At 37.3% G+C, this 16,073-nt stretch overlaps 1 protein-coding gene across 7 annotated transcripts in view; it reads left to right on the top strand.

Annotated features, from left to right (window-relative positions):
- ZFYVE28 (zinc finger FYVE-type containing 28) overlaps positions 1–16,073 on the top strand; it is a 153,015-nt gene that overhangs the window by 99,291 nt on the left and 37,651 nt on the right. For 5 of the 7 annotated variants that reach the window (XM_032685145.1, XM_032685149.1, XM_032685147.1 and 2 more), the window contains exons 7-8: positions 228–329; positions 8,171–9,532. In XM_032685145.1, the coding sequence (XP_032541036.1) occupies positions 228–329; positions 8,171–9,532 (1,464 nt within the window). Of the gene's footprint in view, positions 1–227; positions 330–8,170; positions 9,533–11,189; positions 11,220–16,073 lie in introns of those variants that run through there. The other 2 variants (XM_032685150.1, XM_032685151.1) reach the window with 2 other exon arrangements.

Below are 16,073 nucleotides of genomic sequence, written 5' to 3'. Positions count from 1 at the left end.
CTTTTTCTCCCATGTTTAAGGAGGGGTGGACAGAGGGGAAGGGAACTTTTCCCTGTTACCATCTAATTCTAACCGTGGGTGAATAAGACAAAAATAAGATAACAAGATGTAACTTAAATATAGTTCTAATGTTTATGTACAATTGCTTTTCTGACTTTATTCAGTTGCTACTCCATGTAATGAAATTCTCATTTTTATGTGTGTTCATGCATGTGTTTGAATTACAGTGGCCTTGTTGTCTACTCTGAGGGACCATTAAACTTGGACCATAAACCAGAAGATATGTCTGAACTCTTCAGACCTTTTCACACTTTGCTAAGAAAAATAAGGCAAGTAATAAAAGATAGTTGTAACTGCATCTCTTCTGAATTGAAAATCAGAGACCTGAAAAAGAACTCATAAATGCTTAAAAACTTGTATTTGTTTGCTATGTTAACCACAAACTGCATTTTCCTCTCATCAGCCTGATATACCCATGAAATAACTAAATGTAGTTTTTCATTTCACAGTGGTTTTCTGAACTTTTAATCTCTGTGATAGTTTCTTTTTTTCCTGAGTATCATTTTATTGCATTTCAGATCTTCTTATGGTTGGATGATGCCTGAAATAGTAAAGTTAGAGTTTATGTTCGGAAGATTCTGTTTCTAATTAGCATCAGTGTTACTGTTAGTTAGGCTTATTACATTTTCTCATTATGTTGTGATGCAATACTCAGATAGTTGTTAACCTAATAGAAATGACTACCAGTTTTTCATATTGTGGATCTGTTTTTACAGGATGGATCACTTTATATATACCTCTTTCCACAGTACTTCGGCCTTGGTTACCATTGGAGATGTGGGCTCTGGCTCAAGTATAAAGACTATTAAAATATTTTTTTTCTTAGCTGAGGTCTTCAGAAATCTTTAGAAGATTTCTACTTTGGAGAAATTAAACTGAATCTTTAAAGAATCTCTACATCCTGTTTTTTTATATCCACCCTTCGGGTGTTAAAAAAAGTTTTCTGAATCTGTAAACTCTATTATTTTCTTAGAATTCAAATTTATATACCAACTGCAAATTTTTCTGGAAATCTGCAGAGATAATTTGACAGCATTTGTGGTTTTTTGTGTCCAATTTTCACCTGTTTATTGCCTTCCCTGAATATCACAATGACAGTTTGATGTAAGAATAGTTTTCACGTAGTTTATCCAGATTAATCTCCTCTTGTCCGTTAGAGATGAAGCATCTCCTGAGGGAGAATGTAAACTCTGTCAGGGGTGGTTCAGAGGGGACCTGTTTCTGAAGTTAGCTTTTATGAGTATGTAGGACACATCCTCTTGTGTCCCTTGAAGATTTGCTAGTATTTCTGTCTAGAAGTCTTATTTTTAGGTACATTTGTGATATTCATATTGAAATTTGAGAATGAAAATAAACAAATCAACATGTTTGGTTTGTTGGGATTTTTTGAGTGATTGTGATTTTATTAAACATTGAGTAAAGCACAGCAACATGAATTGAGGAGCAAAACCTAAGTTAGAAGGGAAAAAGACTTTATTCATACCAAAACTTAAAAAGTCCGTGAAATTTACATTAAAATACCCTATTCCCAATATATGGCTATCACAGATATTTTCACCAGCATTCCACTGACTGACTTAAGCCAAAAGGATATGTAAAAGCTAATATACTTCTAATCTCTACTTTCTGCTTACTCCTTGTATTTCACAACATGGAAAATGAAAATCAATGAAGTCAGTGTATTGCTCTGTCCATTTAATTTTCAGTTACTGTGAACTTAGTTCTGGGGTTGAAAAGAGATTAGTAAAATGCTTGTTTGTTCCATAACTGCAATTTTCAATGCAAACTTTAAAAAATGAAAACGCTCTTCTGTATTCAGTTTTGGAAAAAGTTCTGATATACTTTAAGACTTATATTTAATCTGTCAAGGGAACATTAAGAAATGTGATTTCAGTTGTCTAGGAGACAAAGTTTGCAAAGTGTTCTTAGTGAGATAGCATCTATCAGAGTAAAAATTCAAGCAAAAAGTAATGAGAAATTCCATCTCTGACAGTCTCTGAATTGAAGGAACTCAAATATTGGCAAGAACTGGGCTCAAAAAGCAATATATATATATTTATATATTTTTATATATATATATAATTATATTTCTTTGTTAATATTCTTGAATGAAAAATACACTGAATGAAAATAACAATGAGATACAAATTAGTGTGCTGTTCATATAGGGTAATTGAATTACTTTTAAAAGTACCTGAGCAGTCTAGATTTATTTTTTTTCTTATCACAGTTTTTTTTTTTTAACTCATCAGACTACAATTCCTACTCTGTGAGAATGTTCACAGAAACGTATAAAGGAGGATGGAACAAGATACTTGATATCAATATTTCTGCTCCCCAGAACAGGAGGAGTATTTTTTCCTGGAGTCTTTCTCCAGTCTCCATCACCAATAGTTAAGCCATGAAAATAGATTCAATAGTCCTCTGTTAAAATAGTTACATCTTGTACTGCAGTTGTGTGCCTGTTCTAAGAACATAGAACATCTTATAGCAGAATATGATCACATCCCAGTGAATTTCTCTGTAAAGGTCTATAGCTTTTTAGCCAACTAAGTGTTTTAACTCATGGAGTAACATCAAATACACAGCTGATTATTTTGGAAGATTACAGGTAATTAATTTTCAACTGTATTATCCTAAAATATCCGTAAGGCAAAGATAAGTACTGTATTTAATTATGTGGATCCACATAATTAAATCAGAACTAGCAGAGAAGAATATTAGCTAGGAAAATTTTTGTTTCCTATTGGTGGCTGACAACTTTGAAAACAATAGAGATTATTGAGACACTCTGAGCAAAAACCATAAAGGTTCTTGCTTAGATTTTGGTAAGGTCGAGCAGCAAATTACACCTTTGAATGTTTTAATTAATATCTAAGCCAGGTGCTTGTGTTGACTTCTATTTTGGATGTAAGACATTAGCGTTGGTGTTTTATACATGTAGCAATGCATAATTATATAGTAGTGTTATTTCTGTTCCTTTGAAATGGAGACATTTGAACCATTTCTGCCAAACTACTGCAACCTGCTTAGGAATTACAAAGCATATCATCTGGTATATGCTTAGATATTTAACTTAAATACCTGTGACACTGAACATGTTTGTGAAACAAGTATTATCTATACAATATATATACATGTGAGACTGCTGTACAGAGGTTTTTAGAGGCAATTTGGCAGTACTCCTTAATTCTGCCCTATTTCAGAGCTCTTTGCTTGCCTGGTGCTTCTTTCTGGACCATTACAAGTGATTGCAGGGCCCCTATGGATTGTGGTGGTGCAGAATCAAACAGATTGCTGATCAAGTGGTGCAGAATCAGAGGATCGTGCCATTTTAAGTACATTGAGGCCTTTCTGTATCATTGACTAGAAATCCAATGCAATATGCATGCTGTCAGTGTGTTAAACGATTGGGAGGGGGAAGTGTGAAATTTATATTCTTTTGAAGTGTGCGCAGTGACTGGGGGGAAACTGGTTAGGTTTTCCAAGATGGATGTGTTCAAAACCTTTATTTAATTTAAAACTTTTTCAGTAAAGGAGTGCCAGTGCTATTTGTTATAGGTCAGTTTTGGTTTCTCAGTGTTGATTTATCTGAACAGATCTGCGGACTTCGGAGTGCGGGAGCAGGAGGGTGCATGTGGCATCCCTGTACCTGCATCATGCTCTTACTGTGGCAGCTCCATAAAGACAGCTGGTTGTGCTCTGCTCAGAGCATGAACTGAAGCACAGGCTGGCAATAACAATGATGCTGTTCTCTGAAAACAAACCAATTTAAAATTCTAGTCAGAATAGGAGCAAAGTTGATGGAGGAGGCTTGAGGAATGCGCAAGATTAGGGGTTTTGTGGCCCTGTCCTCTATTTAGACAATTTTGTCTTTAAATGGACATCTGACCTCAGATCTTTGAAGAAGTAATTTCTGCACCCTGGATATTGGCAGTAGAGTAAAATATGTTGATTAGTTTTGCAACAGGCAAAGTAAATTTCTACTACTGCTTGTAACAAGCAGAGCACGTCTGAAGAACTTGCTTTGTTTTTCTGCCAGTAGCTGTAACCACTGAAAGAAAAATGTTCCTTGTGTTTTGAAGGCTGGATTGCCTTCCTGTGATACGATGCCAAAAAGAGTAAAAGCAGGTGAAACCTCAACATGCACTATTTTAAATTCAGTGTTTTCTAAAGCCTCTCTGAGAAGGCGGCACACTGCTGCTGTCAGGGTGGATTGCAGAAGGTCTTTTTACCTGTGGCTTCTGAATAATGAAAGCAGAGGGAGGAATTCTTTTTTTGCTTATGAGCACAATGAGTTAAAAGTGCTTCAGCAGAAAGGAAATGAACTGTTGAAATAGCTACGGTTTAGTTAAAATTTACTAATGATGCCTGATGTTTAGTATTTTAGTGAGATTTTATATCTCCTTCTGTATACTGGTTGACATTCTTTTTGTTCTCAATATCTACATAGGCATTTTAAAATACGGCATGTTTCTAATGCTGGCAGTGAATCCTGTATAAACAAATATATTGTGTATCCAAAAGTAACTGTTAATCAAACATTTGTCACCTTTAAAACTGGCTGGTGAATCTAGGGAATTTTTAACCAGAGAAGTGAAGATAATTGGCTGAACCTCTTTTAGAACAAGCTGTATTTGTTAATAGCAAAATTTCCAGTGTTTGAATTGGGAAAATGAGCATATTTCCTTTGAATTTAAAGCAGGATTACTTCTCTACTGAAATTACAGGGCTGGTAGACTACCACATATAATTCAACTGGTTATGTTACTCTTTCAGGCAGTGTGGATCTGATTTGCCTAAAAAGGACTGTCAGCTGATTTCATTGATTATTATTATTATTATTATTTTTAATCAGGCTTTATATACTATCCTCAAAACTGCACACAATGAATCTTAAATTTTGAGGTGGTGGTATTGGCAGAAATAGAGTTCATCATTCAAGTCAGTGAATCCAGCCAGTATAAAGTAAACATGTGTTTCCAGGGCTTATTTTATAATGAATGTGTGAAACCTGTATTGAATAGGTCTGAGCAGCCTTTTGAAAGGAAGCAGACCAGCTCTGGGCACCGGGGAATCCTGGCTGCTGCCATGTGGTGTTCTGAAGACTGAACAGAACCCCAGACGAGGTGCTGCAAGTCAGAAGATTCAGTCTTAGATTTTCCCTGGGCCCATTTCATCATTCCCGTTATGCTGATGAGCTTAGATGGAAAGCAAATTCCTTTGAATGTTGCTTGTATAGTCTGTGTTTGTAAAAGTTGCTCATTCTTATCTCATGTTTTGAGAAGGGTGTGTGACTGTGGTGTGTGGAGAAGTGTAGCTGATGTTTAAGCAGTTGACTGTTGGTCAGTTCCTGACACACACCTTCTGACCCATGCAAGCAAAGTTCTCTGAGGATTATCAAACACAAGGATGCCACCTTGGTTCAGAAATCCCTGAGCTACAGGCTGTTGGCAGCCAGTAGGATGCACTCACTCAGCGGACATCACTGTGTGTCTGCCCTGTGCTTATGCTCTTCCTGAGGATCTATGATCAGAGCCAGGCTTCTCTACTTTGATGGACCTTGGCTTGACCCAAACTATCTGATATTTTTAGCATCCTTGCATAGGTGAGGGACAAACTTAACCCTTTCCCTGTTACATTTGTGTGCTTACTTGTTTGTTGCAGTTTTTTTTTTAATTAAAAATCCCAACTGTTTTTAAAATCCCACATTACCTCGTTTATGCTTAAAAAATCCTACACCACAATGTTTCTGTAGAAACTAACAAAGTGAAAATTCATAGTACAAAACCTCATGGCAACAATCATGTTATTCTATATTTTTATTCATTCTGTTGGTATAGTTATCTCAAAATAAACAATAGTAATGCTGCTATTTTTATGCTGACCTTAAAACTTAAACCATTCTCTGTCAGTTTGTTTTTAAGATGATGTTAAAATACTTAATCTCTTACAGACACCGATTACCGTTTAAATACAAGATCTGAGTAGGAAGATGGTATCATTACATACTGTTTAGACAAAAGAAAGGAATGTATAGGTATTTAAAATTATCTAGTGTGCCAGATAGCAATACTGGTTTATAGCTTTGTTAGGCAAATGGTATTTTTTTAAGGGGAAGATATGATGGTGCAATTGTTCTTATAAGATATTTCTTCTGGAGGCTTAGAATTTTTTTTATAATACTCATAAAGCAAGATTTAAAAACTAAGTATGTTAATTGTGTGGAATGTGTATAACCATAACTTTATTCTGACTTAAGCTTTCTTATCTACACTGTTAGATTTCTTTAAACTGTAGGTTGCTGATACACAAGTCAGATACTAGTGATGTATTTTTTGAGCTGTTTGAAAAACTGATAGTACTTGCAAAAAAAATTTGGTCCTTGAGTTAACAAATTAAGAATGCAAACCATTGACTGGAAGTCAAGATGTGAGATATGTTGAATGTTTCTTTCAGGTTTTCTGGTCCTCTTGTTTAGACTTAATTCTTCTAAAATGTGCATATTATTATTATTACTTTGGTGCCAGCTGTATGTCACCTGCTAACAAGTGATTCCTAAACACATGAGGAATAATGGACTCCTGCCCTCTGTTGAGCAGGTCTTGCTTTTCCCCCCCATTCATTTATGCTAAAATACACTTACTGGTCTTCGAAAATGTTGACAGCAGTTCTTGACAGAGGATACATTTATATATGGCTTCTTATTGAGAAGGATAGCATAAGTGAAACTCAGGTCTAAAATTAAGTGCTGCTGTGTCTGCGGATTTGTTTTGAAGTTATAAAGCACTTACAACACTTTGTTTTCAGGTGTTCATAGTCCTAAACTGCAATACTGAGGACTCTTGGTAACACTGGAGATGCTGCATGTCTCTTGAAAACACAGTTTGCTAAGTAGCTAAATATTTGCTTCTAGACCTGCCTGATTCTTAACATCATGCAGAAGCTTAACTCCGTAATGACCAAGTGTTGTGGTTTAACCCCAGCTGACAACTCAGCCCCACACAGCCACTCACCCCCCACCCCCCCATGGGCTTGGGGAGAGAATCAGAAGAGTAAAAGTGAGAAAACTCATGGGTTGAGGTAAATACAGTTTAATAGGTAAAGTGAAAGCCACATACACAAGCAAAGCAGAACAAAGAATTAATTCACCACTTCCCATGGGCAGGCAGGTGCTCAGCCATCCCCAGGACAGCAGTGCTCCATCACACATAGTGGTGACTTGGGAAGACAAATGCCATCACTCCAAACATCCCCCTGTCCTCCTTCTTCCCTCAGCTTTATATAGTGAGCATGATGCCATGTGATCTGGGATATCCCTGGGTCAGTTGGGGTCAGCTGTGTCCCCTCCCAGTTTCTTGTGCACCCCAAGCCTCCTCACTGGTGGGGCAGTACAAGAAGCAGAAGGACCTTGGCTCTCTGTGAGCCCTGCTCAGCAATAACAAAACCATCCCTGGGTTATCAGACTGTTTTCATCACAAAACCAAAGCATAGCCCCATAGTAGCCACTGTGAAGAAAATTAACTCTATCCCAGCCAAAACAGAACACTGAACTAAGTGTTCAAGGCAGGAAAGAGCCAATTTCTAATCCCTGTTTCAGTGAGCGGGCTTCCAGATATCAGTGTTCCATATGTGATATTACTATTTTTAATTAATTCTTTTATCTGACAATATAATGCTGTGAAACTCCCACAGTACTCTTGTGCAGAATATTTTCCAGAATCTAGTTGAAGGATGGCAGATTGGTTTGCTAATTAAAGTCAAATTTGTGAATTAAAAAATTGAAATGACCAAATGTATCTAACTGTGGGTGACATTTTCACTCTAAGTAGATAGGGAGGGGGAAAGTTCCATTTTTGCGTGTGTTTTGGTTTATTTTGGGGCTTCACTGCAAGCATGTTTATCATTTGATACCCTGCGTTTGCATGACTAATCTCAAATTCAGGCATCAGCAGTCACATGTTCTGAATATGAATGCCAAATGCACTTTGAGTTACACAGTTGAAAGTAGTCTGTGCCCTCCAGTTCTGGATTTCTGCACTAACAGTAAAAGCTTTTTAAAAATCTGTAACATCAGTGCCAAGTGATGTGTGTATTTCTTCATTTTCAGGGATCTGCTTCAGACACTAACTGAGGATGAACTGCACACGCTGGAACGTAACCTCTGCATCTCTCAAGATGTAGATTTTCCTGTCAGAGCAGATCCTGAAGTACCCTCTGTCATTACACCAGTCTTAACTGCGACTTTGCCTCCTAAGGAACTTTCAGCAAAAGCTGAGAACACAGAGGCTGAGCTGGCTTGTTCGATGCAGTATGATGAACAGGAGCTGGAACAGCTGAACAGGATGGTACACAGAGTAGGAGATGAAATGTCTTCTCTGCTTTCCCCTCCAAGCATCTGTCAGTCTCCAGCTCACAGACCTACCCTAAGAAATAGTTCTAGTACAGAAGCTTCACCAACACGGCACCATCTTGACAACTTAACTGATGAAGAGGACAGAGTGTTTTTTATGGATGACCTAGATGGAGCAGGAGAAGCTCTTGCTGGGTTGGATTCAGTAAGTGATACTTTTGCTTGGGTGAATAACCCTTGTCATGATTCAAAACAGAACCTGCAATATAGAGATGCTTTGCTGTATGAGAATGGCCATCAGACAGAGGAAACTTTGCTTTTAAAAGATGCTGAAAGTGACTTAAGCAATAATAACAATGTTGAAGATGGAAAGCAGATGTCTGGCATTTCAGTTCCAAATTCGTGCAGCTGTCTGGAAGGTCCGGACTCACAGTTATACCTCAATGGCTGGGATGCGTATGGTGATGATGCAGAAACAGCAGAAGTGATTGCTCACAGGACAGGGGGAATGAAAATATCTGCTACTGTAATATTCAATCCTAAATCTCCCTCTAGCTCAGAATCCCCAGTAACAACTCCAGAAGCAGCTATTAGTTGTGTTCCTGGATCCGCTCATCCATTAGCAAATGAGGAGGTGGATGAATCCCATAAACTCAGTATAGCTACCACAAACTGTCTAATTAATTCCTGTGTGTGTTGTGGCAGCTGTGAAGACAGCAGGGAGGACGGTGTTGAAGGTTTAAAGGCTAAACATTCTGCAGGAGATGTTGTAAATGCTTCGTACACATTAGTGAAGTCTAAGGAACTGGACCATGTAGATAACTTGGACAGTTCAGTCCCTGCACAGGAAACATTAAAACCTGAAACTTCTGCTTTGTTAGCAGAAAGAGACTTTGGCAGTGAAGAGCAAAAACTGCCAATCTCCTCTAAGTGCCTGGCACATTCCTCAGGTTCACAGGTAGGAGCAGAAAGCGACTCACAAGGAGAAGCAGAAAGCATCTCAAATCAGCAGAAGTGGGAGAAGAGAAAACAACTATGTGAGAAAAAAACGGACTACAGTGAAGATGCTAGTAGTGAAAGGATGGCAAAGGAAGATGTAAAGTCAAGATCTAGTTCAAGGTAAGAGCAACTTGCTGTCTTGGTAGTAATTTGCATGTACATAAGTTCCTGTATCCTTGTACTGTAGTGATTGGTGTATTATTAATTTTGATTTTGAAGATAATAGTGTGTTGCAGAATTAAAGAATTTATCCATATATTTTTTTAACACAGATAACTTTTTACTGGATTTCAACTGTTCTGCAAAACATTTGGAGGTCATCTGAATTTTAATCCTCTAATGTCTCTATATCATTGAAATCAATGTTACATTACCTGCTTAATGTATCCAAGAGGGCATTGCTGCTAAATGGTACCTGGATCATTATTTCCATTGTACTTTGCTGTTTTATAGGAAAAGGTGTCTGGCAGATACTAAAAAGTTAACTTCTACATCACTGAATGGGATTACATTGGAATCTAAACACATTTTACCTTAGCTTCATTTGTGAGAACGGGGTTAATCTGATCACGGGCATGAGCATATTTGTGAATATCTGTGTGCTAAAGGAGCCTAACAGAGTGCAGAAGAGCCTTTTAAACCTATTGGACCATTTCAGCCAAAGTTGATAGAAGAATATATGGATTAAGGTTCTGCATATTTAATGACTATAAGGAACTTGATAACAGTGAGATAATAATACTTGTATTAAAGAAAATGCCATACTTCAGCTCAACTTTGACTAGACATTAGGGATCTTACACACATCAGTAGAGAACCTGACTTGGCTTTGGTTTACTGTTTTCAAGGATAACCTGTTTTGTATGAGTAATGACCTCAGTTTCCCTGAAGTATTAATATCGTGAAGCAGAGGAAAGAAAATAGAGATAAATTATTGTTGTTTCCTGTATTTCTGTGATAACTTTCTTTCTGTGTGTGTGATGCAGGATCTCTGATTTTGTTATATTTACAGAGTTCACATAACACAGTGGAGGTAGCTTGAATTGTGAAACATAACAATATAAAGACTGCAGAAATAAACATTTGTTTAATAACATACCAATTAAATTATGAAATGTATTACTGGTAATGGAAATAGAATCAAGAGCTCTTTGGCCTGGAGTTAATTCCTATTACAGGTAAAATACAACTTAGTGTGCACGAAGCTCAAACTTTTGAGAAGGAATTTTATCTTTCTGATTATTCTGACTATTTGCTATCTTAGGTTTGCAAGCATGGTCATATTCAAGGCCTTACAACAGGGTTTTTGAATGGACTTAAGAAGTAATTCACAAATCCCTTTGACATTTCATGATTTTGTAACACTTCAAGTGGAATATTGCTTAGAAGTAATTACTGTATATTTAATTAGTTTCCTGATAAATCCTACATCATTTACTAAACTCTGACAGTTTATCTACTAATTTTTGCCTTAGGTAGGATATTAAATGAAATTTGTGAGAACAAATCTGCAAAATATAATGAAATTATATATATGTGTCAGCTACTTTTTCAGCCTCCCATGTTTTGTGAATGTAATAACTTCTCCACTGATTTGTCCAGCTTCTATTAATAGTGTTTGAAAACTTTATCTGAGAATTGTCCTTTTACAGAGAGTTCTGTAAGTCTGTGTTCCTCTGTGTCCTTTTGTTTGCTTCTGGTTCCTGTCTGGCCTTTTCCACCTGTTGTGGTTTTGTAGAATCTAAGTCACATCTTGTCTATGTGGTTACTTTTTCAGATTGGAAAACTCATAGCCTGCTTGATGAGAAGTTGTCCAGACATTGACCATACCTTTGATCCTGCATTTTCTCTTGCTCCAAACCGTTTTCAGTTATACAACTTCCTCTTAGCAATAAGTGAATCAGAACTACACTTACTCAAGATATGAGCAAACCATGGATGTGCACAGTGGCATAATTATTTTCTGTTATTTTTCAATGGTTCTCAGTGTTTGACTTTGGATTTTTTGCCAAGTGATGTGCTGATGTTCTTTTTGAAGTTGTCTGTTAAAGCCCCAAGACATTGCTTGTGACCTCAGAGGCTGTCATTCTATATCTGATGTTAAAATGGTTCTCCACATGTTTACCAGTTGAGTTGTACCATTTTATTACCTGTTATTCAGACTTCAAGATCCTGGGCAGTTCTTCAGTCTGTTCTAGTTATCACCCTGAATAATTTTGCCTTGGTAGCAACCTTTCAGACCTTGTTGGTCTCCCTTTTTTGCAAACTGTACATGAAAACAAAACTCCCAGGGTGCTGAAGAACTTCAGCAGTGATATCTCACTCTTCTGAAAAGTGCTGGTGTGTTAGCTTCTCTCTATTTGTGGTTAAGAACCATTTATCCATTTTGGGCCCTTCCCTCTTACGCTGTAGCTCCTTAGTTTTCTTAAAAGCCTTTAGTGAGTTATTTTGACAGAACCTATTTGGAAATCCAGAGGCTTGACAGCTGAATCACAATTCTTCACAAGCTTCTTGACCCATTCACAGAGCTCCCAAGAGGTTCCCTCTGCAGAAGTCACGTTACTTCTTCCCAGACAGACCTTCATATTGTTGTCTACTTATTTGAGTTTTGATGTATTCTGTTAAGTTGCTTGGTATGAACATCAGGCTCACAGAACCAGAGTTGTTTGAATCTCCATGGAGTCCTTTTTATTTTTAGAGATTGCCACCTTTAGACTCTAAGCATCAAGAAAGGAGAGGTTAATAATTCATCTCATTCATTCTTGAGTTCTCCTAAAACTCTTGGATGAGTATTTCTGAATATTTTGTTAACAAATTAGTGGGATTTGTCTGTTTTCTCCATAGCCTCTACCACAGTTACTTTGCTGATTACTTCTAATTATCTGTATTTGTTACTGAGACTACAGTACATCTATTATTAATTGGCAAGTATTCCACCTTCGCAACAGTAAAGAAGTATGGATGGAGTTGTTTTGTTACTAGATTGTTGATGCTTTATTTGGAAGCATTCTAATATTAACTCCTTCAGTATATTCTGTGAAAGATGGAGATGCAGGGGATCTACTGAGTACTAGATTAAGAAATTATATATGTATAGGTCTTAGTTTTTTCTTATAGATACCTATATGTAGATTTGGTTCTTGCCTCTGAATCACCAGTCATGTTATCAGTAAAAGAGAGAATTCAGTTACAAAACAAAACTGTGAACCTTTCCTTACTCATGCTGCCTGGGCAGTGACTAATCACTGTTTTTTGATGGTATTCTTAAATTGGAAGATCAAATTAGGCTTCTGTGACTGCTCCCTATTAAATGCCAACTTAACCATAGAGGAAATGTTGGAGACAGTAGATTATTTTCAGAATGATGACCCATTAGCTAGAACAATAAGCAGCCTAATTCGCATGGAGTAGATGCAGGATAGGCTCATTCATCAAACTGATAAATGTATTTACTTTCTAGTTACTGTAAGTCACCAACTAGGAGAAGAAAATTTCCCTTGTCGGAATCAGGCAGCTGTCAAATGTGTATGTTCTGGTACAAACTGCTTGTTTTGGTAGATCAGTTGTTATACTATATAATATGACTTTATACATATAATGTCCCTTATCCAGACTGGTTTACCATAATAATCCTTATATGTCTGAAATAGCTGGTATTTCAGGCTGCTTTGTCTAGCCTCAAAATTCAGTCGAGTTTAAAATAGCATCCACAGCTTCTCTGGGGTGAGTGCCTCAGCACCTCACAGTAAAGAATTTCTTCCTAACATCTAATCAAAACCTATTCTCAGTTTGAAGGCATTCCCCCTTGTCCTGTCACTCCAGGTCCTTGTAAAATGTCCCGCTCCATGTTTCTTGTGGGTTCCCTTCAGGGAGCGGAAGTCCACAATTAAGTCTCCCTCATTGTTCTCCAGGGTGAACAATCCCAAGTTCTCTCAGCCTCTCCTCACGGGAGAGGTGCTCCATGCCTCTGATCATCTTGGTGACTCACCTTGTCATGCAGATTAATGTTATTCCTGTCCTGAGGACCCCAGAGCTGGATACAGGATTTTAGGTTGAGCCTCAACAGAGTGGAGTAGAGGGGCAGAATCCCCTCCCACACTCTGCTGGCCACACTGCTTTTGATACAGCCCAGGATATGTTTGACTTTCAGGGCTGGAGAGCCTATGGCCGAGTCATGTCCAACCTCTCATCCACCAGCACCCCCAAGTCCTTCTCAGCAGGGCTGCTCTTGACCTATTCATCCCCCAGCCTGGATTGATACCAGGGATTGCCCCAACCCAGGTGCAGCACCTTGCACTTGGCTGTATTAAACCTCATGAGATTCCCATGGACCATTTCTTGAGCTTGTCAGGTCCCTCTGGATGCCATTCCAGACACTCCTTCAGGAGTGACAATAGCACCACTCAGCTTGGTGTCAACAAATATGCTGAGGGTGCACTTGATCCCTTTGTCTCTGTCATTAATGAAGACATTAAATAACACTGACCCCAAGATGGACCCCTGAGGGACATCACTTGTCATTGATGTCCATCAGGACTCTGAGCTACTGACCACTGGATTTGGCTGTCCAGCCAAGTTCTTATCCATCTTACAGTCAGATTGAGTGCATCTCTCTCCAATTTAGAGTGAAGGATGCTGTGGGGGACAGTGTCAAGGGCTTTACAGAAGTCCAGATAAATTACATCTATAGCCCATCCCTTGTCCACTGACAAGGAGTAGTCACTCTGTCATAGGAGGCCCTCACTGGGTATTGACATGTCTTCACTACTTTGGTTTTTAAGTCACAGCTGACATTGTCTTTCCCTGTTATTTGCTTGTAAGTATTTAAAAGATACCAAACACCAACAGCTCAAGAGTCTTGGGCAGCACTGCTAACGAGATGCAAATACAAGAAAAGCACTAGCAAAGATGTAGTTAGTATGTGATCTGCTGAAGGGACAATGTGAGAAATAAAGGCTGTCATGTAGTGAAACAAACTGTTAAAGGGGGAAAGTCATGTAAGAATAGAACAGAAGATGATAAAACTATGACAAAGCACCATTTGGTGTTTTGAGGTAAAAAAGGACATAAGTTAACATGAAAACCAAGCTTTAAATCTGTATCTAGTGTTCCTTGTTTTTCAACTGGAAACAAACTATCCAGATTTTTTGTTTAAATGCCCCTTTTGTCGTAGTACTCTGCCTGCTTTTTCCCAGTGGAAAGAAAATTACAAGGAGTGAAGTTTGGTTTTTTTTTTTGGTGTTTTATAAATATTTGGCTTTCTGTTCTTCCCAGAGCTGAAGAGTCCTTGTCAAACTGCTAATGTTTTATGAAGTTTAATGACTTGTGTCATATTGTCACACAATGCTGGTGTTTTCATGTTTTAGTCTTAAATACCTGGTTCTGTTGCATGTTTGTTTATCTACATGCTGACCTCAAAACTGTTCTGATATTAAAAAAACAGATTATTAAGCATAGTTCCTCTCGTTTCCACTGCAGGTCTGTTGTGTCTAGCTTAAATTTTACAATTTTTTTTTACTATTTGCCTTGATCTGTTTGAATGTACTTATGATGAAGCCTTTTACAGTGCACCTGAAAATTGGCAAAAGGAGCTGAAATTGGTAGTGAGGAGAATTTCTCATCTTGACACTTCCTGCAAGCTCTAGCCGTGTCCATCAGCTGTTAGATGCTGGCGCTGTTTGCATTTACTTGTGGGGGCTTAAAAAATAGAATATTTTGCCATATGCTTTTGCAGTGTAAGGAGGAGGAATGAGGCATTCTTGGAAAGGCATGTTTTGCTATTTATTGATCGGTATTGCCATCGTAGAATAAGGCGAATAATTTATTCTTCTCTAGCCTGGTGTTCAAGTTGTCACATTTCTTAGTCTTGCAATTCTGTAATCTTTAAATTGTATATATTGTACAATATTTATATATTACAATAGTGTATATATTGTAATATGTTTAAAATGGTATTTCCTCAGCATATTAGAATAACTATGGGAAAAAATGAACACCCGTTTTTTCTAATTTTGATTGGTTTGGCCTGTATTTCTTTTTTCAATCCTTGGCAACATGTGACGTGCATATTTTCAGTACAATAACTTTAAGAAAAATTATTCCACTTTTATAAATGCAGGGAAAAAAACCGTTTGTATTTTGGGGTGGCTAGAATTTCTTAAAAAAACCAAATTCACAAGAATTACCTTTCTTGTCTCTTAGTTTCTAGTGTATGATTCTACAAGTACTCCTTTATCAAAACTAAATTAATCAATATTTCAATGTAAAGTAACTTGATTAAATGTCTTAAATTCATGCTTTTCTATAATAGTCCCAGCACAGTAAGACTTAAGAAAATTGTGTATGTTTTTACATTAAAAAGTTGCCTTTTCCTTGAAAAAATAATGGACAGCTGTGCAAGTTCATGTAAACAAAAATATGATTGCTTAGTGTCTTGTACTGATTAATCTTCTAACTAGCTATTAAGGAGAAAGAAAACTTCTCATGACCAAAACAAAAGATTGGAAACCAAACATCAGCCTTTCTACTGCAAAACTTCCCTTAAGTAATCATTTATCTGGCTTTGATAAAAATTCTTTGTTTCCCTTTTTGTGTTCTATTTTGTGTCTTTGTGCAACTAGCCAAATTCAGATTCAGTATAAATTATTTTTTTTCAGTCCCT

The sequence above is a fragment of the Chiroxiphia lanceolata genome, chromosome 4, assembly GCF_009829145.1.
Source record: "Chiroxiphia lanceolata isolate bChiLan1 chromosome 4, bChiLan1.pri, whole genome shotgun sequence".
Taxonomy (NCBI): Eukaryota; Metazoa; Chordata; class Aves; order Passeriformes; family Pipridae; genus Chiroxiphia; species Chiroxiphia lanceolata.
The sequence above is the reverse complement of the archived record's forward strand: the minus strand, read 5'-3'. Positions and strand labels throughout refer to the sequence as shown.